The sequence below is a fragment of the Doryrhamphus excisus genome, chromosome 6 (assembly GCF_030265055.1).
Source record: "Doryrhamphus excisus isolate RoL2022-K1 chromosome 6, RoL_Dexc_1.0, whole genome shotgun sequence".
Taxonomy (NCBI): Eukaryota; Metazoa; Chordata; class Actinopteri; order Syngnathiformes; family Syngnathidae; genus Doryrhamphus; species Doryrhamphus excisus.
The window spans coordinates 139029-165559 of NC_080471.1; the positions used below are offsets into that span (position 1 = coordinate 139029).

The 26531-nt window shown below is 42.6% G+C and overlaps 2 protein-coding genes across 2 annotated transcripts in view; both read right to left on the reverse strand.

Annotated features, from left to right (window-relative positions):
• Positions 1–10537, reverse strand: part of LOC131130885 (zinc finger protein 423-like) — a 103389-nt gene extending 92852 nt beyond the window's left edge. Inside the window, exon 1 of the mRNA XM_058074985.1 lies at positions 9805–10537. Coding sequence (XP_057930968.1) covers positions 9805–9844 — 40 coding nt within the window. The 5' untranslated portion in view covers positions 9845–10537. The remainder of the gene's footprint in view (positions 1–9804) is intronic.
• A 6665-nt stretch (positions 10538–17202) lies between these two features.
• Positions 17203–24617, reverse strand: LOC131131676 (nuclear receptor coactivator 5-like). The gene is made up of 9 exons (XM_058076581.1): positions 24431–24617; positions 23676–23762; positions 23254–23327; positions 22041–22170; positions 20406–20605; positions 19329–19607; positions 19094–19249; positions 18795–18995; positions 17203–18354 (listed from the first exon to the last, which is right to left on the reverse strand). Exons 1-9 carry the CDS (start codon positions 24490–24492, stop codon positions 18323–18325), a joined length of 1221 nt encoding a protein of 406 aa, XP_057932564.1. The 5' UTR covers positions 24493–24617; the 3' UTR covers positions 17203–18322.
• Between the last annotated feature and the right edge of the window lie 1914 nt (positions 24618–26531).

A 26531-nucleotide genomic window follows, 5' to 3' on the forward strand; every position in this document is an offset into this window, starting at 1 on the left:
AAAAATCTAATCAATTCCCGACTGAGTAGTCAATAGAATTTCAAACAAAGCTTTCAAAAAGCCATTTAATGGTTCGGCGAGCTTTCATGCAAAGCCGATGCAACCTTTAACACAGTACGAGCACAATGGCTGCACTGTTGTTAAAAGCATCTGGCAACCCGCCGCTGTAAAAAATACAATAAAAATATATTTATCTTAGTATAACGATGATTAAAAATAATAGATTCCATTTCATATTGCGCTTTTCAAGGCACCAAAAGCGATTCACAATGAAATGAAACAATTATTCACTCAGTCACACACTGGGGATGGTAAACTACATCTGTAGACACAGCCGCCTTGGGTTAGTCTGACAGACCAAACACTCATTGGGTGAAATGTCTTGCCCAGGGACACAACGGCAGTGACTGGGTGGATGGAGCAAAGCATTGACGCGCCAACCTTTCGGTTTTCAGATGACCTGCTCTACCTACCATGCAGCAAGTTTTACCATATGCAGTTTAACGCCACAGATAGATGGCGGTCCTGTGGGAACCGCGGTTACAGCGACGTCCTGAACCAGGGGTCGGGAACCTTTTTGGCTACGAGAGCCATGAAGGCCACATACATTTTTTTAAACATTGAATGCAATAAAATGTGTGCATTTTTATGTAAGACCAACAGTTTTAGATATAATGGGCTCTAATTACGTAGACCAGGCACACTACCCCACGCCAAGGGGGTGTGGCCAGCACACTTTCGTGAGCAGCGCAGTGTCTAATAATAAATCTAATACTTGTTGCCATTAATACAACTTCTGCTGCTGCATGGTTTTGCACCATACTCCGTACATGTATTTCATTCTTTTGGCCATCTTTGCCAGAAGGCTTGGTTCTGCAGCTTTAGCTAGGTGACTATTTGACTAAAGGAGGAAAGTTTATATTTACATGTTGACATCTCAATGACCGAGGTAGACTACCGCATTACCCAGTAATAATCCAGTTTTGGTGTTTGACCTGGAAAATATCATCAAGAAAGATGGATATGGTCGGCCGTATTGCAGTAGAAAATAGATGGACGTCATTTCCGTGATGTTTACTTTAAAACAGAGATAGGGAACCTATGGCTCGGGAGCCAGGTAGGGCTCTTTTGATGACTGTATCTGGCTCTCAAGCGTTTCTTACCACAATAAAAATGTATTTTTGCTAACATTTTAAAGTAAACATCACAGAAATGACTGTTAAAAATAATCAACAACTTTCTTATGCATTTTAATCCGTCCATCTATTTTCTACTGCAATACGGCCGACCATATCCATCTTTCTTGATGATATTTTCCAGGTCAAACACCAAAACTCGATTATTACTGGGTAATGCGGTAGTCTACCTCGGTCATTGAGATGTCAACATGTAAATATAAACTTTCCTCCTTTAGTCAAATAGTCACCTAGCTAAAGCTGCAGAACCAAGCCTTCTGACGAAGATGGCCAAAAGAATGAAATACATGTACGGAGTACGGTGCAAAACCATGCAGCAGCAGAAGTTGTATTAATGGCAACAAGTATTTGATTTATTATTAGACACTGCGCTGCTCACGAAAGTGTGCTGGCCACACCCCATTGGCGTGGGGTAGTGTGCCTGGTCTACGTAATTAGAGCCCATTATATCTAAAACTGTTGGTCTTACATAAAAATGCACACATTTTATTGCATTCAATGTTTAAAAAAATGTATATGGCTCTCATAGATACACATTTTAAAATATCTGGTCTTCATGGCTCTCTTAGCCAAAAAGGTTCCCGACCCCTGCTTTAAAATGTTAGCAAAAATAAATTTTCATTGTGGTAAGAAACGCTTGAGAGCCAGATACAGTCATCAAAAGAGCCCTACCTGGCTCCCGAGCCATAGGTTCCCTACCTCGGTCCTGAACCAACAACAACACAGAGGCGTGTGTGTACTTTTAATGGAGCCAATCGGCCGGTGAAATCCAGTGAGCGCTGCCAAAAGATGACATTAAAGCTACCGGGGGCTCGACAAAAACGATGTACCGATGGAAGTTAAAACAAACTTTTTTTAAAGCGGTTCTTGTTGGGTGTTGGTAAAACACGGACTGCGTAATTCTGCTGGTAATTTGCAAACCAATCCTTGCAAATCTTGAAATGGACCAATCAGAATCGTTTATTTAGACCGCGGTCCGTGGTTTACCCACATCCGTTCTTGTTCACGATCAACCAATCAGCGATGGTTTGACTAGGAAAACATCCATCATGGCGTCCCTGCCAACATGGTCTAATTCTTCAACAACTTGTGAAGGAAAAGAGCAAAAAGTGATGAAGCAGTGCCTCCTAAACAAGTATTTTATTAGCGGTTAGCAAATCAAATGATGGCACAGGTGAGTGAATCACATTGCTGTGACAATTTGAAGTGGTCACAATGAAACACCACCCATTAGATCCAATACCAAGTGCTGATTTTGCACAAGCTACAAAATCTAGCGCTTCCATTTCTCTCTGGATTTTTATCACCTTTGCTTCACAAATTATTGTTTGACCATTGAGCTTTTTTTTTTGGATTAAAAACACTTTACTAGTACACAAATGTGTCTATTCAATAATGTTTCATTGTGGTGCACAACTTATAAATATCACCGCGTACTACGACTACCATGTGTAAGGTAGTATGGCTTGCCATGTTAAAAATACGTTTCAGATATTCCTCCAAATACAACGCATCAGTACTATTATCTGATGAATTATCAGCATGTAGTTCTCACCTTAAGGATTCCCCATGGGTGAAGTATTTTTTGTTTTGAATGTAGAGCCCTGGTTACTCTAAAACAGGGGTGCTCATTAAGTCGATCGCGATCTACCGGTCGATCGCGGAGGTGGTACTGGTCGATCGCTGGTCGATCGCGGCGTGACATTAAAAAAATATCATCCCAGCATCAATGCTGTCACTTGATTGATATACAGGGCAGCCATTCAGATGACAACTGAATGTTGCCCTTCGGGCGACCAATCAAATCAAACAACGTCTCTAAGTGCAGCAGAACTTACGATGTCAGCCTATCATCCATCCCTGTTACTTGATTGACATACAGGACAACCAGTCAGATGACAACTGAATTTTGACCTTTAGGTCACCGCTCATGCGTAAACAACGATGCAAAGTGCTAAGCTAGTCGGCGAATTGCGTCAGATTTTAAAGCCCTCGCTAAAGTTTATGGTCACTAAAATGAGTGAAGGAGCTGGACCAAGTAAAAAGGCAAAAACTGGACCAAGTAAAAAGGCAAAAAACATATCACTTCCATACGGATATGGAATATTATACGGATATTGTGATACGGATATTATCCATGACTGATAAACATTTGGAAGTGTGCTTGAGGCTGGCTATCAGCAGCTACTGTCCGGACTATGCATCCCTGGCTGGTTCAATTCAATGCAAGTCATCAAAGTAAACTCAGGTAATTACAAAAAATGTTAATAGTTAATTATGTGTGTTTTGCAATATTGGCTCATTTGGTTATGTAAGGTACATCAACATACATTGTACGTACAAATAATCCTCAATACATTTGAAAATAAATAGATGTTTTGCATTTTTGTAGTGGGTAGATCATTTTGACTCGCTCATTTTAAAAGTAGCTCGCATGCTGAAAAAGTGTGAGCACCCCTGCTCTAAAATGCTCAATCCAGATGTGGTTGTAGAAAAGCAGACAGACAGAAAAAGAGGTGATGGGGGGGGGGGGGGGTAAAAACGAGAACTGAGCGATACAGTTGCACCGCGCTTGGCCTACGAGCGAGGAATCGCCCAAAGGTTGTAAAAGACTAGCCACCGTGTGTGTGTGTTGATACGCACCTCAGCCGAGTATCATAACAATGGACGCTCTAAACTAGATTGCTACTTGAGGACATTTCCGACCACGATTAATTTTTACCTATTTTGGCGGCTTGGTGCTAGTTAATTTAATGTCTTAAACGCTTAACGTTCACTCCAGGCGATGAATAATTACTCTCCGGGAGTATCGTCTTACACGCGGATGACAAAGTCACATGACATTTCACTCCATTCTGCACACGTTGAAACGGCCCGGCATCGACTGCGTCTGCGAACGGAAGATGGGAAGAAGTAAGGAGTGTGAAGCCGGTCCTGGCAAAGTTGGTGGTGTGTTTACACGCTGCCCGGTGCACACAGTGAAAGCGAAAATGAGAAGGGGTGTCGACTGGAGGAAGATGCTGAAAGGAGGAGATTGAGTGGAAATGATGCCATTAGCCTGGAGGAGCTCTCTCTCTCTCTCTCTCTCTCTCTCTCTCATTCGCTCTTCTGGTCAAAAGGCTCATTTGGCTGAGGAAAAGCAACAGTCTAAACAAACCGAATAGACACTCAGAGTAAGTGCTCCCTGTTCCACCCCCCCGCACCCCACCTCCTCCTGCTTTCCTCTATCTCCCTGTCATATGTGCTCAACTCCAGTTTAATGTCCTGCAAATGAAGCGGATTTATTAATGTGTAATTAAGTAATAATCATCACTACATAATGCATGAGAGACTCGAGGGGCTGAGAGCTGAGAGCGAGCGAGGAGAGACCGAGATAGGATGGAGAGGCTGGCAGAGCAGACAGAGGAGGAGGAGGAGGAGGAGGAGGAGATTTTTGCTGCCGCGTCTCACTAAAGGCACACATTAAAAACGGATTAATCCGCTGAAATAATATTTTGATAAGAGAACCCCCCCCCCCCTCCCCATTCCCAATCACCTCTTCTCTCATCCCTCATCCATCCCAATGGCCGACTGTTGCATTTTTTTTTTCCATGTTCAATTAGCGGCCTGCAATTAGTCGAGTGCCCTAGTGTTAATACGGACCTAAGTGTGTAAAACGTCCGCGGTAGACTGGATTGTAATATAAAGACTGTGACTTGATTTTTAAGTCACGGCTGTTTGATTTGCGGGACAAATGTCATTTATTTGTGATATTGACACAAGGAGAGTAATGGCATCCATTTCAATTTCACCTCGTAACAATTTGTCTTAACCGGCAGCGGCTCGGGATCGGCATTTTGAACAACGCTTATTCGATTATCTGCAAAATGTTCCATTTGTTTACTGCATTCCAGCCACAGAGAAAAGTGCAAAGGAAAGCACGCTTTGCAACATTGGAATCTTTCTTAGAACAGAAAACAACAATACTCGCATTCAATCAACAGAAATTGCTTCTTTAAAGATTAAAAAGCACCTTCAGGCGAAAGCTCTTTACATTCAAATGTTCAAGCTAGTTGGAAAAAAAAAAGGAACTTCAGCCTGCTGTCTACTTTTAATAGATAGCAAACTTTCAAAGTTGCACACAATAAGCCAACTTGCCAGTCGGCTGGTGAACCATACAAAAAAGTACTATACTATACAATACAAAAAAGTATTTTTGTAGCATTTTGTTCTTACAAATAGAGCATTTAGAAAACTATGACCATCCAAAACCCTGTTGTGTGTGGATGTATGATATTTTCCAGATTATAAGTTGCACTTTTTTTTCATAGGTTGGCTGTTCCTGCGACTTATACTCCAGAGCGACTTATAAATGAAATGTATAAATGTTACATAAACACTGGACACATTTTCTGTTCATGTTTATTTTTTGTGTATCTGAATAAGCATTGTGTTAGCATATCTTACACCTATTCAGCCTGTTCTCTATTCTTTTATTAATGTTAGAACTTGCCTTCCAAGAGGACATAATGTCCGTTTTTGTCAAATAGTCTGGAAAATAAATTACCCGCAAAAAATGCGACTTATACTCCAGTGCGACTTATGTATGTTTTTTTCTACCTAATTATGCATTTTTGGCCTTGTGCGACTTATACTCCGGAGTGACTTATAGTCCAGAAAATACGGTATATACCATATTTTCTGGACTATAAGTCGCACTTTTTTATAGGTTGGCTGTTCCTGCGACTTATACTCCAGAGCGACTTATAAATGAAAAAAGTGTTTATGTTCCATAAACACTGGACACCTTTTCTGTTCATGTTTATTTTTTGTGTATCTGAATAAGCATTGTGTTAGCATATCTTACACCTATTCAGCCTGTTCTTTATTCTTTTATTCATATTAGAACTTGCCTTCCAAGATGACGCAATGTCTGTTTTGGTCAAGTATTTTGCAAAAAATGCGACTTATGTATGTTTTTTTCTACCTACTTATATATTTTTGGCATTGTGCGACTTATAGTCCAGAAAATACGGTATATCATTTTGACACCAGAGTTATAAGTTTGCAGCTTCTAAAATTCTGGAAGGATGACTATCTCTAAATCTGTCCTGTAACAGTGCACAGAATGCATGACCCCCATGACATGCAAGGTAAGGTTAAAAAGAGTAGCCCCCGTTCTCATTAGGGAGTGAGATCATTCAAACCTGCAATAAAAGCCTGTTGATCTGGCGGTCAAGTCCACCGAGTGACCAGTGTAGAATACTGCTACTACTATTCAACATTTGGTAAACACTTAATATGTCAAATCTGCCGTCACGTTTTGACTAATAATCGTCCGTATTCAAGCAGGAATCAGCATGATTCATTAAGTCATATATTTATGAAAAACGGTGATAGTGAAGCTATGAAATTGGGCTTACTGTACCTCAGTGTATGTTTGAAAGGAACTAAAGCATTAGATTCCCAGGAGCCGTCTGTAGTAGTAACCACTTTTGGCCGAGTAAATGTCACTTTCCAGGCGAGCCTATGTCGTCGTTCTTTGTTTTATTCCACAATCTACTGTGAAGCCATATTGGAAGATCACAGTGTGACCCGTGAGATGGTGATTTCCTCACTTGGAAATGTGATTTCACGGTCTAGCCCAGCCCCACTTTGAGCGGCTGAGAATCCAAGGCAAGAGATGGATGAGGTGGGACTCGGTGCTTCTCTGTTATTGTTTTGGCATGCCTGGCTTGCCAGGGTCTCTGTAAGCCAGCCAGCCAGTCAGAGTTGGGTGAGCAGGTGAAAGACAGAAGAACATGAAAACACAGATAATCCCATGGCGATGCTCACCTCGCTCTGGCCTCCGATGCCCCCCCCCCAAACACCTATCTCTCTCCCCTTTAACCCCTGTGTTCCCCTCCAACTCTATCTGGCTGCATCTCCCCCCAATGCCAGGTCCTGTCAAGCTGTCAAAGGGGCAAGGTGTGAAGAGGAGATAGCAGAAAAGGCATGTACACACGCAGATGCATGACTACACATCGGCTTATGCAAGCTAGGTTACGAGGCCCGCGGCACCTTAGGTGCATGTACACAGAGCGGCGGCGGCGGCGGCGGCGGCGGCGGCGGTGGTGGTGGTAGTCCTTGGCCTTGCTTCGCTTCGCTCTGCTTCATCTGAAGCTAAGCTGGTTATCCAGGCTGCTGAGATCAGACCGCTGTCATGATGTCACATCCATGGCTGGGATGCATGCAAACAAGACGGCGACAATGCTAACCTCCCAGGTATCGAACGTATGCAGGCCGTCCGCCATCTACCAACCACTTCCACACCTAATTTATACAATACAATGTTAAGAAAATACATAGAATTACATGAAAACTCCTCCCGTGGTTGTCTTGCACGCTGGAAGGGGCGTTGCAAAAGAGGGAGAGACAGAATTTTTGCAGCTTTTACAACTTCTTCAACCCCGCGCATTTTTCAAAAGACCGGATAGATACTTTATAGATCTTCAAAACAATTTTAGATGATCCTGACGCCGGCACCCAGAATATTGGGTTCTATGGCTATTAAACATGGAACCCACCAAAAGAAGCATGAGACTCCTGTCTTTTATTAGATTTAAATGTTAAAAAATGGTTTTGATCTTTTTCCATTCTTTAGTAATCAGCAGGAGAGCATAGGTAAGTTTCAGGAAAATAGCGGTTCCCGACTAAAAAAAAAAAAAGATACATTTCAAGCATAACTTGGACACAATTGTTGTGCTCAAATATCTAAACAACTACACCACGACATAAACAACACAAAAATGGGTTGTTTTATATCAACGTAATGTATTTAGAAATGTAACAAGAACACCGTGAACTATTTACATTTGGAACTGAACTGTGTGCTACTCCACGTTCAACTTCCTCCTTGTCACCGAAGAGTCTGCCTTACGCTTCAAAGACATAATGGAGGTTAGTGTTAAAAGTTACCCGATGTAGGTATTCTTCCACCACAACTCATAGCTCAACAGAACCCGCATCATCAACCGAAATTAAACTTACTTTGGCGTTCCATGGCAAACCAAGGGGAAGGCGTACGCCACGGCACGGCAAACAAACACACCACGCAAAAGACAAGTCACCGCTCAAAACCCCGTTAGCGCTGGCTTCTATGGAATTCCATGCAACGCATGCAATTTTATTAAAAAACCAACGTTGGCGGACGATTAGATCAAAAACGTCTGCAAACACGCCGATATTTGAGCATTTAACACCTCGGCGATTTAACTGCAGCAAAACACCCAAAAATATATTTGCATGGGTCCTTCCAGTCGGCCCTATTTTTAACTAACTCCTACGTCAATATTTACAGGTGCTGGGCTTATTCCAGTTCACTTGGAGGTCAGCAGTTAGGAAGTGTGGGAAATTCAGGATATAATAATCACATATGCTCTTAAATCAATGGATCGCCTTCAAATTATTAGTTTGTTTTATTGCTCTCTATATTACAATATTTTGGTACATTTTTGTTGTTTGTAAATAATAAAAGGTGCCTATTCTATTTGGTCCAAACACACTTCCGCGTACTTCTGAAGTAGGAAATCCTCCAGTAGATCCTACTCAGAGTCTGACCCCCCCCCCAGTTTGAATCAGTGTCAGGTCTACTGGCTTCCTTGATAGTCCGTGCGGGACAAGCCTATTTGGAGAAGGAAATGGGGGGGTGACGACCACATGGTCAGCCCATCCCGTCGCCCATCTGGGTCCCATAAAGGAAGCACGGAGGCCAAGGCCGACACATGCCCTCATGCATGATGCCCGTTCCCCCATGCGTTGCAATGACTCTGGTGTTGCGGTGATTAGCACCCCATCTGATGAAAGAACGAATTCAAACCTCCTGAACTTTATGAAAAATCACACCGAGACATCAAACACGAGATTGTTGTGCAGCATCAACTCGTGCAAGATGATTTAGGCCACATTGAGATGGGGGTCAAAAGGTGAATTTAGCCAAACAAGGTTGCAGTGGGGCAGTCGGGGAAACCCTCCAACACACCAGACCATTCAGACCAAACCATAGAGGAATTCGGGAGTCCGTCCCAGGACCGGACTGTCGCGGTCTAGCTCTTCGACAACACAAATCAGTGGTGGCAAAGTCCTCCATGGCAAACACTCGTTGTGATAAACAAGACAAGAGTGGACGATTCGGGAGAACAGATCAGACTATAAAACATGGTCCATTACAAAGTCCAAGACTATCTTCACCTTAGAAAGGCCATTTTAGTGCTGGGGGGGGTTTAAGTGTGGCTTCCACACTTGTTTGTGTCTTTGCATGTCAAAGATGAGCAAGACAAGCATTGAGACACATGTCCAAAGGTGTCCAAATGCTAGCAAGACAAGACCACAGTGGACAAATTGGGTGGGAATATAAAAAGCTGTGAGGAAAACAAAGCCTAAGCCAACTATCGTCCACCCGGAGTGGCATCTGAGAAAGCTCATTTTGCGCGTCTGTGCATTAAAATGTTAGTGCAAGGTGCTGGGCTGCAAACAATTAGCGAAGAGGTACGAACATACTAAAGCGGTGCATTGAACGCATCACAGTGGTTGTGGTTCTGATCCAACGTGGCTTTCAAACGGTACGGCAAACGCACACACGTTTTCTTACCTTTAACGGAGCGAGGTTTGGCTTGTTTCCGTCTGGACATCTCTGCCGTGCCGCTTGATTTCGACTGTTTTGCTCCGTTCCGTGTTTTCAGCTAACCATGCAGGCGGGCGCAGGCGGGTTAAGTGCCCTCCTCCTCCTCCACTTGGACGCCGCTTCTTCGCCTGTTGCAATGCGGCACCTTCGCTCGCTGGAGTCGGGGGGTGAAAAAAGCGGAAAAAAAACACACACACGCCGCACAACCTGTAGGAGAAACAAGTTGTGGTCGTCACCTCGGTGACGGTCCGGGTGGTGAGAAGGTTTGCGGGGTGTGTGACCAACGTGTCTGCCCTCCGATCTCCGTCCTTTCCTACGCTAGTGGTGCTCTGGTGGCGCGGACGTGGAGCATCTCCACCCCCACAAACTCGCTTCTCTTGTCTTATTATTCCCTAAAGCCCCTGTCCTGTGGTGTGAATAAGAGCCAAATATTTGGAGCGGTCTAACCCTTCGTTAGCCTCTGTCTCCCTGCTTTTTCTTTGTCCTGACTCTGGCTACCAGTCTCCCTCCTCCTCTGCCTGCCTCTGCTGGCGGGGCTGCGGTGCAGACACACATAATAAAGCCAAGGCAGGCAGTGCTTGGCTGGAAATGTAGCCGCGTCCCAGCAGGGGGATGTGAGAGAAGGGTCCCGGCGGGGGAGCGCTCTGATCCCGCAGGGAGCAGCTCGGCACAGCCCGGGTTGGCTGAGGCGGAGAGGCAGGCAGGGCTTGACGGGGGGAGAGGAAGAGAGAGAGTGGGGTATAGTGAGGCAACAGCGCCCAACCGTGGCCGACTGCTGGAACTGCAGCGTTGACTGGGCGACCGGGAAAGACGGTGGGAAAATGTGGAGTAGGATTCGGATTTGTTTACACTGTGCAGCCACGCCGGTGAATGGCGGAAAATGTTTCTTTTCCTACACGACTGCATTTTGTTGTGAGTGAACGGTGACAATTGAAGAGAGAGGGATATGATAATGACTTTTATTGCAAATGTTGATTGGAAAATTAAAGACAACGTCAAGCTAGCCGTGTGGAAAAGGTCTTTTCTTTTTTTTAATGAACGTATTAATTACTTGCTGCCGGTCTCAGAAGGTAACACACGCAAAAAGCGTGGACCGACTACTTTTATTTTTCTTTAAAGTTTATTTCAAACATGAAAAACATCCAAAGCACAACAAACCAACCAAAATCAATACAAATAAAAATACCTATATGTGTATATAAACAATATAAACAAACCAACCAAAATCAATACAAAGTTTACACTGTGCAGCCATGCCGGTGAATGGCGGAAAATGTTTATTTTCCTACACACGACTGCATTGTGTGGTGAGTGAACGGTGGCAATTGAAGAGAGAAGGATGTGATAATGACTTTTATTGCAAATGTTGATCGGAAATTGAAAGACAACGTCAAGCTAGCCGTGTCAAAAATGTCTTTTTTTTTAATGAATGTATTAATTACTTGTTGCCGGTCTCAGAAGCGTGGACCGACTACTTTTTTTTGGTTTTTTGTTTTAGTTTATTTCAAACATGAAAAACATCCAAAGCACAACAAACCAACCAAAATCAATACAAATAAAAATATCTATGTATATATAAACAATATAAACAAACCAACCAAAATCAATACAAATAAAAATATCTATGTATATATAAACAATATAAACAAACCAACCAAAAGTAATACAAATAAAAATACCTATGTATATATAAACAATATAAACAAACCAACCAAAATCAATACAAATAAAAATACCTATGTATATATAAACGTACACAAAGGGAGTGGGAAGAAGTCAAGACTTGTCTAGTCCCGCCCCCCTAACCCCCGTAACCCCTAACTACTTGAATCCAGCAAGAACAGCGGCATCGAATAAAACAAAGCTATGGATTCACTTTAATACAACCATTTCTTGGTTGGATTTGTGCATTTTCTCATCTTTCAATGGATGCTTTGTCTTAAGGTTTTGATATTTTACTCATTTGTAGTCAATTAATTTCTTCAGGAGAGTCTCTGACAGGATTAGTTTAAGCCTATTTGCTGAGGCTGAGCAAAGCCTCGCCGTGTATAATGAACATTTTCTCCACTTCAGGCCCGGACCACATGAAACGTCTGCTGCTATTCAGCCGCCAGTGTAGATGTTTGCGTTGCGCTGATGAACCGTCTAATGGTTATCTGCTATTGTGTCTTTATGTGTCGCTTTGCATATTGAGCTAAAACATTAGAGAAGAAAGCGTAAGATTTAGTGCATAAACATTGCCACTCCACTGTGTGTGTGTGTGGGCATGTTTGTGAAGTGTATGTGTGTCTTCAAAAGCTTCTTTATGCCCGGGAAAGAAAAGCCAGACTTGGTGGACAAAGTAAAGCCGACAAAGGAGGGGGGAAAAATGAAAATCACTGGATGCTTTGTTCTCGCCTGCGTGCTCCAACCGAGCGCTCTCTGACCACAGCTGAGCTTTTGCATGTTCCCTCCCTGGTTGTCATGGATAACTGGGTAACGTGGAGCTCCCAGTGCGAAGCAGCAGGACCACTGGCCTCTGCAGACCGTGTCCTCCTGTGGAGAGGCAGAACAGCCTTTAAGATTGACCCGCTCCAACCCCCGCCCCCTCTTCTCCCTCTGCTTCACCCTCCGACCCTCACCGCTCCCTCCTCGTGAAATGAGTGCACACCAGGAAGCCTGTGTGTGTGTGTTTTTGTGTGTGTGCGGCGATCCCCCTATGTGAGTGCCGCTGGCACGGAGGGGCAAAAGCCCTCTCTCTCTCTCGCACTGGTTGGTCCCCCTCCACCTCCTCTTCTGCTGCGCTCGTTTCTGCCCGTAAACACAAAGAGTGTGGAAAAAGAAGCCCACATTACAAGCTCCTTAAGGGTCAAGGACAGGCCCCAGGCTGAAAAGCTTCTGAGAGTCGCATTGTTCAATCACATAGCTTGCGATTACACCCTCTGTCATCTCTGTGCGGATTTGTCCAGGAAAACACAGAGTAGCTGTGGTGGGATACAGTGGTGGGAAAGTGTTTGCCCCAGTCCTGATTTCCCTTTTTTTTTTTTTTGCATGTTTGTCACACTTCAGTGTTTCAGATTGTCAAATACATAAAAAAAATAGTCAACAAAAAATGCATTTTTTTTGGGAGTAGCCAATTAACCTAGCATGTTTTTGGAATGTGGGAGGAAACCGGAGTACCCGGAGAAAACCCACGCATGCACGGGGAGAACATGCAAACTCCACACAGAGATGGCCGAGGGTGGAATTGAACCCTGGTCTCCTAGCTGTGAGGTCTGCGCACTAACCACTCGACTGCCGTGCCGCCCCTATTTTTACTATTAATTATTATTAATTTTGTATTATTATAAAAAATATCCAAAGCATGTGAGTGTGAATGGTTGTTTGTCTACATGTGCCCTGTGATTGGCTGGCCACCAGTCCAGGGTGTACCCCGCCTCTCGCCCAAAAGACAACTGGGATAGGCTCCAGCACCCCCGCGACCCTCGTGAGGAAAAGCGGTAGAAAATGAATGAATGAAAAAATATCAAAAGCATGTGAGTGTGAATGGTTGTTTGTCTACATGTGCCCTGTGATTGGCTGGAAAATGAATGAATGAATGAATGAAAAAATATCCAAAGCAACATGGCCCTGTGTGTTAAAACTGGTTGGGCCACGCTTTGCAGCAACAACCGCAATCAAGCGTGGGTGATAACTTGCAATGGGTCTATTCTGGTCCACTCATTGTTGTCATTCAGCCACATTGGAGGCTTTTCCAGCATGAGGCCGTTTCAAGGTCATGCCGCAGCATCTCAATAGGATTCAGGTCAAGACCTTGACGAGGCCACTCCAAAGTCCACTCCATTTGGTTTTTCTTCAACCAATCAGAGGTGGACTTGGATCATTGTTGTGCTGCACAAGCCAAGTTGGTTTCAGCTTGAGGTCACCAACATATGGCCTGATATTCTCCTTCAGCAGAATTCATGCTTCCATTTATCACAGCAAGTCTTCCAGGTCCCGAAGCAGCAGAACAAGCCCAGACCATCACACTACCACCACCATATTTTACTCTTACATTCTTTGTCTGAAATGCACACCTTCAACTTTTGTTTCGCCAGACCACAGAGTATTTTTCCCTTTGGATGTTGTTGTGGGGTCTTTTGTGACCTCATGGGTGAGTCGTGGCTGCGCTCTTGGGGTCATTTTTGTTGGTCAGCCACTCCTGGGAAGGAGTTGTGGTTCGCTGGAGTCCCTTTTTAAGCTTTGTCCTGATTGATAGATCTCAATTACTTTCTTTTCATCCGGGGGGGGGGGGGGGGGGGGGTTAGTCGGGGGAGGGGGTGATTGAATCACCTTTTCAGACAGGGCCATGCAGGTTTCATTTTAAAAGTGCATTTTGTGTTCAGTTGTCACTGACTAATATTTACATTAGTTTCATGATCTGAAACATTTAAGTGTGACAAACATGCAAAAAAATTAATCAGGAAAGGAATAAAATTTTTTCACATCAATGTATTTAAACAAAAAAAAAATACCAGAGACACAGCATATTATAGTTGCATAAAAATAAACTATGGTTGTTTCCACCTCATAATTTAAAGCATTGATATATCCTAATGTAAAAAGTTCAAGATGATAATTGTGTAACGAGGGTGTGAGATTCGCCCTCAGTCGCTAATCATTCATAACAGGTGACAACCGTGGAACTGACTCTCTGCTGCCCTCCACAGGCCACAGCTGGGGCGTGCAGGCATACAAATGCAATGCATTTTAACAGGGTAGGTTGACCAGCCAATTAAATATTTCAAAATATGGAATAATTTGTGGGAAGAAATGTATCTGCACAGCACTTAAGAGACACTAACGTCAATACTAACTGAGCTTTTTTCCCATTCACTCACATCACAGACATTTTGTCAGCTTGAAGTGATAGCATCTGTTGTGTTCCGTTGTGGTCCTGCGTACCTCAAGTGAATATATTTAGTAACCCTGACCATACTGATACTACCCTTGGTATCGGTAACTATTCCGATTTGGATCAGCCCCCCCCCCCCTACAACCTGTGGATACAGCTGCGTGCTGCCAAGCCGGCACCAAGCCAGCCCTTCATCCAGGAAAGAAGCTAACCAGCCGCCTGCACACAACATGGCGGTCGGTCTGACATCTAACCAGCCAACAAAGCAGCCTGCCAAGAACTTAGTGAGGTGTCCTGTCAGGTAGGCAGCCTATCAAAGAGCCTGCATGTTGCATCACTTGTCTGCTACGCTTTGCTGGCAACACGAGGCTCGCTGCACACAAGTTGTGTGAATTTCCAGTCAGTACACGTGGATGCAGTACAGTACAGTACAGATGCAGTATTGTATTGTGTACCTTTTCACAGCAGTCTGCTCGACATGCTAAAACAGGCAACACGCTTGAACTTTTTTTTTTTTGCTTGAATTAAGCATTTCTAAGCAGTAATGCTACCGCTACCATAATGTTCGGTGAGACACACAAGCACCAGACTTGATGGCCAGAACAACAGGCGTTTATTCCAGGGTTCAATTATCGCACACAAGCACAATAACCCCAGACACGGGCTACTGTTATGGCCGTTAACCACGCAGATTTTAAACTCAACATCACTTCCTGTCCGCTTGTCACTCAGCTTGCCCGGGGAACATTTACAGCAACACCCAGCAGCACAGGTCTTATGTCTTGAATGCCATATTTTCTCTTATTATATCTACTATGTGGTTAATGCACATGTAAATGTGATTATAGGGGTGTTATGCCATGTCTAGAGGGCTCTAATAATGTTAAAATCTGTGTTTAGAAGGTGGTACACGTTTTTTTTAAGCTCCAACTATGAAAATATGCCATTTTATAAATAAGGAATCATACTTTGCGGAAATTCATTTGTTACAGTCGGGTCTGGAACCAGTACACAGTTGGACGTATGCAGTTTTTTCAGGGTTAGAGTCCTCCTTTGCATGAAATCAAGTGAATATGAAACTCTACACCCCAACAGTCAAACATGTCCATCATTAGAGCCTTGATATCCAAGGTGTCATCACAACAATTAACACCCTAATGTATGTGTCGCTGAGGAGAGGTGTCTGCTGTATGGCTGTGACTTGCTAAAGATGCTTTTGCACACACACACACACACACACACACACACACACACACACACACACACAACAGGAGCTTGATGTAGCATTAATACAGTTCTTCATTTGACTGAACAGTAACACCCAGTGACTCACTGTGATCAGCAACAGGAGACATGGGCAGGAAGTCAATAATTATCACTAGTTTTGTTGAATTTAATGAATTACAAAAATTCAAAAATGTGTCTGCATTCAATCATAACTTTATGTGGTTGACTTAAGTACGGACAACAATACTCATCTATGCAACGTGTGTCTTGTAAGCTAATGTGGCATCATTCTCTTACAGTTTTTAATTAAAGCAGCTCATTAATGAATCAGACGGTTCTCAAATGTGTACATACGCACACATATACTAGTTAACGTGCCCCAGGACAGGCAGACATATTAATTTACAGAGTGAGATGAGGATGACACGACTTGTCCTCGCCAGCTAGCATAACACCGCCGCCAGCTCATGAGTGACAGCGGAGACGGCCAATCACAGGACAGCTACAAAATAAGCAGTCACTCAATGAGTTCGTGGGCGGTCTTAAGGGAGGGCTTCCTCAAGAGAGGCTGTTTGCGTCTTGGTCCTAGTGCCCGGACGTTTAAAGTTCCATTTAGCTTAGTGTGTCCAATTTTGGTCGACCAATTGGGAAAACTTCCGGTGGTCAATCCACCAATGGGTGGTGGTTTGGGGCAGCCATTCAAAGATTACATGAAATATCATACACACCATGTGTGGCTGTTTTATTTTAAAATAAAATATAGCACACCGCTGCCATAATGTGCACGTGCTAACAATTTAAAAGTAATTAATGAAATAAATTAGTTGCCGTCATTAACAAGTGATTTTGACAGCCTGAACTAAATAAAATACATTTGCGTGGTTTGATTTTTTGTTAAGAGTGGGCCATGACTTTTTTATTGACAGTTACAAAGGGCTACACATTTCATTTTAAAAAACAATGTATGAAAAGGTAGTCAGTCAGATTGCTAGCCGTTGCTGGATGAGAGGATGTGGAAAACGTCCTTACTGTAATACCTCTATATTCCTAATTAACTTTTTTACACTAGTTTACACCTTAATTCCACATAAATACTCAAACTCTATTGCGCCCGTGTTTATAGCGTTAGTGCAGGTGTGGCGGCATCTAGCGGTTCAGGTGTGTAACGACGATACATTGCTCACTGCTTGTTTTGTCAACACGGAGTAAATCAATGTTGCCTTCAACATAAGCATATTTTTATTGATGTTACTTGGGAAGGAAACACATCGTATTTTATGTGCAAAACAGAGAAAACATACTGCATATTCTTACTTAAAGATTGGACGACATACTGCAAAGATACTGCATGTTTACTGAAAGAGTGGATGATGTACTGCAAAGATACTGCATGTATTTACTGAAAGAGTGGACAACGTACTGCAAAGATACTGCATATGCTTCGTGTAAAAAAAAAAAAAAATCGGACATACTGCAAAGAACATCACTGTATGAGATATTTATTCATTTACACTTTCTGGCTAAACTTTCCACCTAAATCTGATATGAAAAAACTAAATGGTCCCAGTGATGACAAATAAATACATCCATGTACATGAAGCTATTTAAATTATACAAAACAATGGAATACTGAACAAAGTGTGACAAAAGGACCAATATTTTTTTTTTTTGTGAAATATTAAACGTCATGTAATAAGACAAACTGCAATAATGGATTTTTTTTTAATTAGTTTTTTTACATGTTGCAAAAAAAAAAATACAATGGTGTGGAAAAAGAAGTTTGCCCCCTTCCTGATTTCTGAGATTAACTGAGATCCATCCGTCTGGAAAAAGTTATTTCTAAAGCTTTGGGACTCCAGCCAACCACAATGAGAGTCATTACACACAAAAGGCAAAACAGAACAGCGGTGAAACATTTTGGAAGGCCCGTCCCATTACATCTGGCGTAAAAATAACGCTGCATTTCAGACAACAAACATCATATCAAAAGTTAAATAAGATGGTGGTAGTGTGATGGTCTGGGGCTGTTTTATAGCTTTGGATTCATTTTTCCAATAATAAAAAGTTTCCGTTTGTGTTCAGTTGTGTTCTCATTGAGTCACATTTAAATGTGTTTGATGATGTGAAACATTGACGTGTGACAAACATGCAAAAAATATATATAAAATAAAATATATAAAAATATTTTAGCCACAACGTGGGGTTAGAGATGGAACATATTGGTGCCAGTGGGACTAGAATGAATGAATAATAGGGTCTCACTGTACAGTGAAACCTTTCAGTCATGTATGTATTTTCCTAAGAACAATAAAAAAGGTCACCTTCCATGCATATGAACCCTGTGGAGTAACAAGTAGAACACTGGAAATACTGCTGTCTTGTCCTTTAGTGTCGGGGGCCACTCAGACGAGGAGCAACTGCAAGAGGGAAAACATCAGAGTAAATAAATAATAATAAAAATGGCCTTATTGTTTCCCCACTTTCATAAAAACAAAAAACATTTCATTACACCAAAGCTAACGACCACCATACAAGTGCATCTCAACAATTAGAATATGTCGATATGCAAGATTATATATTCCAGTTGGTCAATTCAAAATATGAAAGAACTCTTTCTCCTCAATAATTGTGATGATCATAGCTTAAAATCCATAAAAGCCGAAAATTCAGTATCTCACAAAAAGCTGAAAAATTGTCAAAAAGTTCAATATTGTAAACCACCGCATGTCACCCTTAGCAGAAAATTAAACTTTCAGAGTCTGAATTGACTTTTGCAGGATAACGACTTGAGAGAATGAGATGCTCCTGCACGCACCATTTGTCATCAGGTTAGAACGCTCATGTGCCACACACCCACCTGGAGTGGATAAAAGTGGAGGGCGAGAACTTTTGAGGGAGGGCGGAGCTCCTCTATTCCCGTAGGAGACTCTGTGGCTCGGGTGACGTTGCGGAGGGTAAGGTATAAGGGGGCCACGATGCAAACCGGGGCCGCCGTAGGGGTTGTGCAAAGATGGAGGCAAGGACAGCAGCGGGGGAGGCTTGGTTTTGGGGTAGGAACCTAAAAAAAAAGGTAAAGACATGAGTGGCCGCTGTAAAAATAAAGGTTTTAGAAGAAGAAGATGCTGTGGCGAGTAAAAACAGGAAGCTGTGAATAACCTGGTGAAGGTAAGAGCGGCATCGGTTGGGGCGGCCGCCCTGCTTCACACGGAGACTGAATCTGTGGTGGTCCAGGTGGTGTCGGGAGCAGAGGAGGCGGCTTGCCAAGTACTGAAGGTAACACTTTGTCCTTCTCTTCTTTGCTGTTGTCGGATGCTGTTAAAAATCAAGCAGGCAAGAGACAAGTGAACGGAAGCGGGCGATGTTACGAATCCAAGGAGCTTCAGCGTCGCACCTTCTACGTGTTCCTGACGGGCCTGGACATACTGCGAGATGGCGTCCAGCTCCTCGGGGTAAAGATGCACGCCATCGGTTAAAAGCTGGAGGAACTGACGGACTTCAGACGGGACAACGTGCCGCTCAATCTTTTCCCGGTCCAGAAAATCTCCCAGCAGCTGCGACGCCTGCGCGGCGACATCTGCGGGATCCCTTTCTGGGCTTTCTATAGCAAGTCCACGCCTGTGCTCTGCCACAACAAAGTCCAAGGCCTGGTCTTTGGGCATGTTGCGGTGGACTGCGGGTGAAAATGGAGGGTCAGCCGTGACGTGTCAGGGTGGGCTGAAGTAAGATGGGGTGAAACAAAGCTAGATTTGAACAAAGTTACTGCGTAGTATTTGAAGCTACTGCTTGGGGGTTGGACTACGTGTTGGACTCTGTGTGACCTGAGACAGAAGGGACACTGGTGGGTCATGGATTAGTGATCAGTGGCTTTTTCGGCTGTCGGCAATGAGGGCGGGTTGTGATGTGTACTTATTAGATTTGTTTTGAAGGTTTACGGACCAGTGTGGAATACCGTATGTGCTGTGGAGTTAAATGTTTTATATTTTAGGGATTTGGTTTATTGTGTGTAAGTATGGATATGCTTATTTATGAGGTTAAATATAAGTGTGCCGTGATTTGAAATACATGTGCCTGACTTGTAATCTAACTAGTATTTATAAGAATAAAACTGCAGGTGAAGTGTCAAAAATTAGGTTATTTATTTCATAAGGTAAACTTTGATAAGATGTGTATTATTTTAGCCAGGAAATGATTAAAGTGATGATGAATGCTGCACAGCATGAATATTGAGGCGAGAATGTCCGATATCAATGTTTTACTTCCTGGTTGTGTGCTTGGTTTGGGTGAGATGTTGACGTGTTGTGGATGCACTACGTCTAGAGTGGAAAGGTTTAATGAATGCCAAGTGTTTTATTTAGTACGAGTCAAAATTTGATTTCATTGAAGCGCACGGCAGAGTTTGTGTTGGGGGGTTTATCATTGGAGGTGGTTTGCCTGTTTTTAAAAGTAACGGTGGCTAGTAATGACTTACTCTTGAGGGACTCTGAGAAAATGATAACAGTGCAGGAGGACAGAGCTACGTTTGTCTGCTCCACCAGAATACATAACGGGGAGCCAACACTTTGGACATCCTGTAGGGCTTGGGTCAGGCCCGACTCCGCCTGAAGGTAGAGCATTTCCACTGATAGGCCACGCTCCTGCAAGCACTGGCTTAGCGATTTGGGGTAATTCCTTTGAGAGGAAGAGAAACATTTTGTTAACTCAACACCTCTACGCTTGTTGACTCAACTGGAATAAATCAAATGGATAAGAATGAGCATGTCAATCAACCTTAATGATAAAGATAAGCACACAAAGGTGGATTTTCCCCGCTAATAAAATAAAGTTTTAGCAACAATCTGACGTTTTGTGGTGTCGCCAATGATGAAAGCGGGATTGTGGGGAGCAGCTGTACTGTTCAAAATGTGTTGGTGCAAACCCACGCTGGGGAAAGGGGGTCAAAGTAGCTTTTCTGGGGGCTGTTGAAATGAATTTCAATGCAATTGTGAACTGTGCTGCACTTTTGTGGGTTGAGCTGAGTAAAACAATTTGATTTTGAAATTGTGAGATTTGTCTAATTGTCTAATGTGCAACTATTGTCTACGCTATTGCAAAGCGACATTCAGCATTTGCAGGAAGAACTTAAACATTTGCAAACATGTAGCCTTACTTGGTGAATTGGGAGAGGATTTAAAAGAATGCATGTGATTTCTGTTGCGGGGTTTAGCATGACCACCTAGCAGACGGTGATTGCAACTGATAGGCTGTTCAAAAGTAGAATTATGTTGTATTTCTGTTCCACCTATCTATTTTTAGATTGCAAAAAGACAAAATCAAACCCTAATGTGTGCATATGCAACGTCCCAAAAAATGTCATACCTTGCAGAATGTCTTTGCATGTCATATTGTGCAGTGTTTTATGCCTTACCCATAATACTAAACCGCATTTCAGTTGCAGTATGTAGTATCTAGTATGTGTGCATAATGCGTATTAGTACTCCGCAAAATAAGTCATGAAAGCATGTATGATTTGTGCATTTCTAATATTCCTCACTCCAAAATAAGAATATTCCAGAGTGCCATATAGTATGTACTGTATCCCAAGTGGAAAAAGTTGGGACATTTTTAATAAATACATGAATAATAATCAAAACCAGACAAGAACTAATGTTGTCATAAAATATGTTAGGCATAGATTTGAGTTTGTAAAAATAGGAGCTCCACCCTCCCCTTTATCCACTGAATGTAAAAAAAGTATAAAGGTTTCAGTAAGTGGAAGGACATTTATTTATATTAAATATTTAATAAATTAAAAAATATTTCATAAAATAATATTTAATTATAAATATTATTTATTTATAAGGGCATTTATGTATTTATTTTCTGAATGAAATGTGTTTTGAAGCAAAGCTTTTGGGGCGGGGATTAAAAGTCTAATGGCATGTGTTATAAAGTCACACTTAACCAAGAACAAGTCAAGGTAATGAATGGAAAACAGGATTAAAATGTACTCCTGTGCCTCTATAAGAAGATCATTTCAAACATCAATGCAATAGACAAGAAGAGAACTCAAGTGTCGGACTTCTGTCTGAACTCGGGCCAGCCCGTTAGAACGCTGGCTACTCACAGGCATTGGTTGGTAACAGAGATGACCACGCAATCAGGCGGCTTTCGATCCTCTTGCACTTGTCTGTAGAACTTCTGATACAAGGTTTTCCGTCTGTCGGCTACAGCTGTGTCAGGCTTGGCTTGAGTGGCTGAGAAATACAATGTTTAGCAAGGCACGTGAAGGCAACATGGATGAAAACAACGTTGTCACCAGATAACAGCAGGATTTTAATAAAATATAACTAGCATTTCATGCATTTTTTGGTTCAATTTTGAACTTTTTAGTGTAATGCAGTGTTGTTGGCCATTACATAAAACAATGCAATACAGCCTGACTGTGATGTTGCATTCGTTTTTGCTGTAGCTTGTGTTTCTCCTTAAGCTATTCAGGTAATGTCCATGTGATCTACATCAATCATTAAAGCACAGACTGGTTATGATGTCACTGTGTGTATGTTACTTACACACAGCATCAACCATTATCTTTCACATTTCAAATCTGTGGCTATAAAAAAAAGAGGGGGGAAGCAGGTCGTAGGTCTGCCCCGGGGGTCTCCTCCTGGCTGGTCATGCTCAGAACACCTCACCGACGAGGTGTCCAGGAGGGATCCAGACTAGATGCCCGAGCCACCTCAACTGGCTCCTCTTAATGTGAAGGAGCAGCGGCTTCATTCTGGGCTCCTCCCGGATAGCCGAGCTCCTCGCCCTCTCTTAGGGTGACCCCCCCCGAACTCCATCCAGCTTGTATCTGCAAGCTCATTCTTTCGGTCACAACCCAAAGCTCATGACCGTAGGTGAGGATGGGAGGGAACAGCGGTAAATAGTCTTCTGGCTCCGCTCGCTATTCACCATGACAGTCCGGCACAGCGACTGCATTACTGCAGAAGCTGCACCCCCCCCCCCCCCCCAAATCTACCTTTCGACTTCATGCTCTAACCCTCCTTCACTCGTGAAGACCCCAAGATAATCAAAAATTAACAGTTAGGTTTATTTTTTCATGGTTCAGGACACTTGAACTATCCTGGAGCATTCTGAGCTTCTGTATCGATACTTGTGTCATAGTTGAGGTCAGCTTGGATTTTTTTCCCCTTTAGATTGTAAACTACTCCACATTGAATCTGAAGCATATCTGGTGGTTGCAGGCAAGCAGTAAACTCATAATTACTTCAAGATTACAATTCAGTCAACAATCGGTGTTTGTGCTTCAGTTATGACCCCACGGGAACGCTTACCATTGGCTTGATGCTTTGAGGCCTCAAACTTCACTCCCCCGCTGAAGTTTTGCTTTTGCTCCAATTCTTTGTAACTGAAAGAGAGATGGTGAAACCAGTGCGGCTTTAATGACTCGTACAAGAACAAAGATGCAGACATGCTTGGACGTATGGGCATCTTTGTGTAGTGTTAAATGTGACATTACGATGCATTAAAACTGTTTGAATTGTGACTTTTTTTTTAGTCTGCAGTTCCATCATCACCTCTTTTTGCCTCTGGTGCAAAAAAAAAACATGAAGCACATGAATGCATCTTTGGTATTGAATGAGTTAAAGAGAAAAACAATCAGCTTGAAACAGATTGAAGAAAAAAAAAGATCATTTCATCCCATTATTTTGCACAAATAGTAAACAATAAAAAACTAGTGAGGAACATGCGACACCTGTCCAGGGCATCCTTGAGATCCTCCGTTCTCTCCTCCCTGCTGGGATACGGCGCACCTCTCCGGAACAATCGCAGCGGCTGTGCGCTGCACCACAAGGAATAGCACAATTTTTAAAAATGCAGCATTAAATGCCCCGAATCTTCCATTAAGACCACCTGCAGTGCGATGACAACATTTAGACACTTTCTGAGACTTCCTGTCGCCACTGGGTGTCGCTGTGACCAATTCTTCCACATACGCTGCAATTATGATCAAGCCCTGTGGAGCCGAGTGATTAACGTTTCATAGATTAATTCAGTTGCCAGGCCCCGCCCACCTCCCACGGCGTAATGCTAATATAATTTGCAACCGTGCTTCTTTCATGATATACGGATACTCGGTTGACTGGCATAGCTTCCAAACCTCCCGGTTTCGCCGGAAACCACCATATTTGCACCGGTTCTGCCACTGGTCGGCTCCATATTCGGGCAACATCGGCGTAATGCATCCTTTAGCCGATGTGGCCCTTCACAATAAGAGGGGCAGGGCAGGAAACCAGCACACTTGCACCGTAGTAGCATACAGGGGGTTCTTTACACCATTTCCCTTTTTGAATGCAAAGGTTGCAGTAAGGTTGAAGCTTTGGCCCTTGATATGACGTGACGAATAATACATTAAAATCTCAACGAAGACGCACACATAAGACCCTGCTTTGTGTTATGACTACTGAGTAGCCTTGCATGCTAATGCTAAAGCAAAAACACCAAACTCACCTTCCGTTGGGGTTGACCGGCGGCCGCCGAGCAGCTTTGCTTGATTTTGACCAAGAAGACATTTTACCGGAGCACCTCAACCGAAAAACAACGAACTCAAAGGCTCAATAATTACACAAACTCGGTTTATCAACAACGAGTCGGAGGCGTAGCTCGGAGACAATTCTTCTTCTACGGTTGCATTCATTGGGGGTTAGGGCGAGGAAACTCGTAGGAAGTGCGCCATCTTTTATGATGATTGGCGGGAGCGGTCAGTCATGGTATTGCAAGTATTTGTTGGTCACGTGATGGCCCCAAACTTTAGAATAATACTGTAGTTTTTAAATTACTGTGTAACAAAAAGTATTTTTTTAACCCAATTTTGAATTCTAATATTGTTATTAGGGCTGTCAAAAATCCAAATTACAATTGGATAACCCCTTACGTTTTTTTTCAAAAATTGACGCCCTAAAATTTGGGCATTTTATGCCATTTTTGGATGCTCCTGGTGCCCCTCTTGAGTGTGTGTGAGGTTTCCCGTGTTTGTTTTAACAGAAAAGTGCATTTTGAGCAAGTTGAAAAAACTGAAAAAAACGACATACTAACCTTACGTTTTTTTTCAAAAATTGACGCCCTAAAATTTGGGCATTTTATGCCATTTCTGGATGCTCCTGGGGCCCCTGTTGAGTGTGTGTGAGGTTTCCCGTGTTTATTTTAACAGAAAAGTGCATTTGAGCAAGTTGAAAAAACTGAAAAAAACGACATACTAACCCCTTACGTTTTTTTTCAAAAATTGACGCCCTAAAATTTGGGCATTTTATGCCATTTCTGGATGCTCCTGGGGCCCCTGTTGAGTGTGTGTGAGGTTTCCCGTGTTTATTTTAACAGAAAAGTGCATTTTGAGCAAGTTGAAAAAACTGAAAAATACGACATACTAACCCCTTACGTTTTTTTTCAAAAATTGACGCCCTAAAATTTGGGCATTTTATGCCATTTTTGGATGCTCCTGGGGCCCCTGTTGAGTGTGTGTGAGGTTTCCCGTGTTTATTTTAACAGAAAAGTGCATTTTGAGCAAGTTGAAAAAACTGAAAAAAACGACATACTAACCCCTTACGTTTTTTTTCAAAAATTGACGCCCTAAAATGTGGGCATTTTATGCCATTTCTGGATGCTCCTGGGGCCCCTGTTGAGTGTGTGTGAGGTTTCCCGTGTTTATTTTAACAGAAAAGTGCATTTTGAGCAACTTGAAAAAACTGAAAAAAACGACATACTAACCCCTTACGTTTTTTTTCAAAAATTGACGCCCTAAAATTTGGGCATTTTATGCCATTTTTGGATGCTCCTGGGGCCCCTGTTGAGTGTGTGTGAGGTTTCCCGTGTTTATTTTAACAGAAAAGTGCATTTTGAGCAAGTTGAAAAAACTGAAAAAAACGACATACTAACCCCTTACGTTTTTTTTCAAAAATTGACGCCCTAAAATTTGGGCATTTTATGCCATTTCTGGATGCTCCTGGGGCCCCTGTTGAGTGTGTGTGAGGTTTCCCGTGTTTATTTTAACAGAAAAGTGCATTTTGAGCAAGTTGAAAAAACTGAAAAAAACGACATACTAACCCCTTACGTTTTTTTTCAAAAATTGACGCCCTAAAATTTGGGCATTTTATGCCATTTTTGGATGCTCCTGGGGCCCCTGTTGAGTGTGTGTGAGGTTTCCCGTGTTTATTTTAACAGAAAAGTGCATTTTGAGCAAGTTGAAAAAACTGAAAAAAACGACATACTAACCCCTTACGTTTTTTTTCAAAAATTGACGCCCTAAAATTTGGGCATTTTATGCCATGTTTGGATCCTCCTGGGGCCCCTGTTGAGTGTGTGTGAGGTTTCCCGTGTTTATTTTAACAGAAAAGTGCATTTTGAGCAAGTTGAAAAAACTGAAAAAAACGACTTACGTTTTTTTTCAAAAATTGACGCCCTAAAATTTGGGCATTTTATGCCATTTTTGGATGCTCCTGGGGCCCCTGTTCAGTGTGTGTGAGGTTTCCCGTGTTTATTTTAACAGAAAAGTGCATTTTGAGCACGTTGAAAAAACTGAAAAAAACGACGTACTAACCCCTTACGTTTTTTTTTT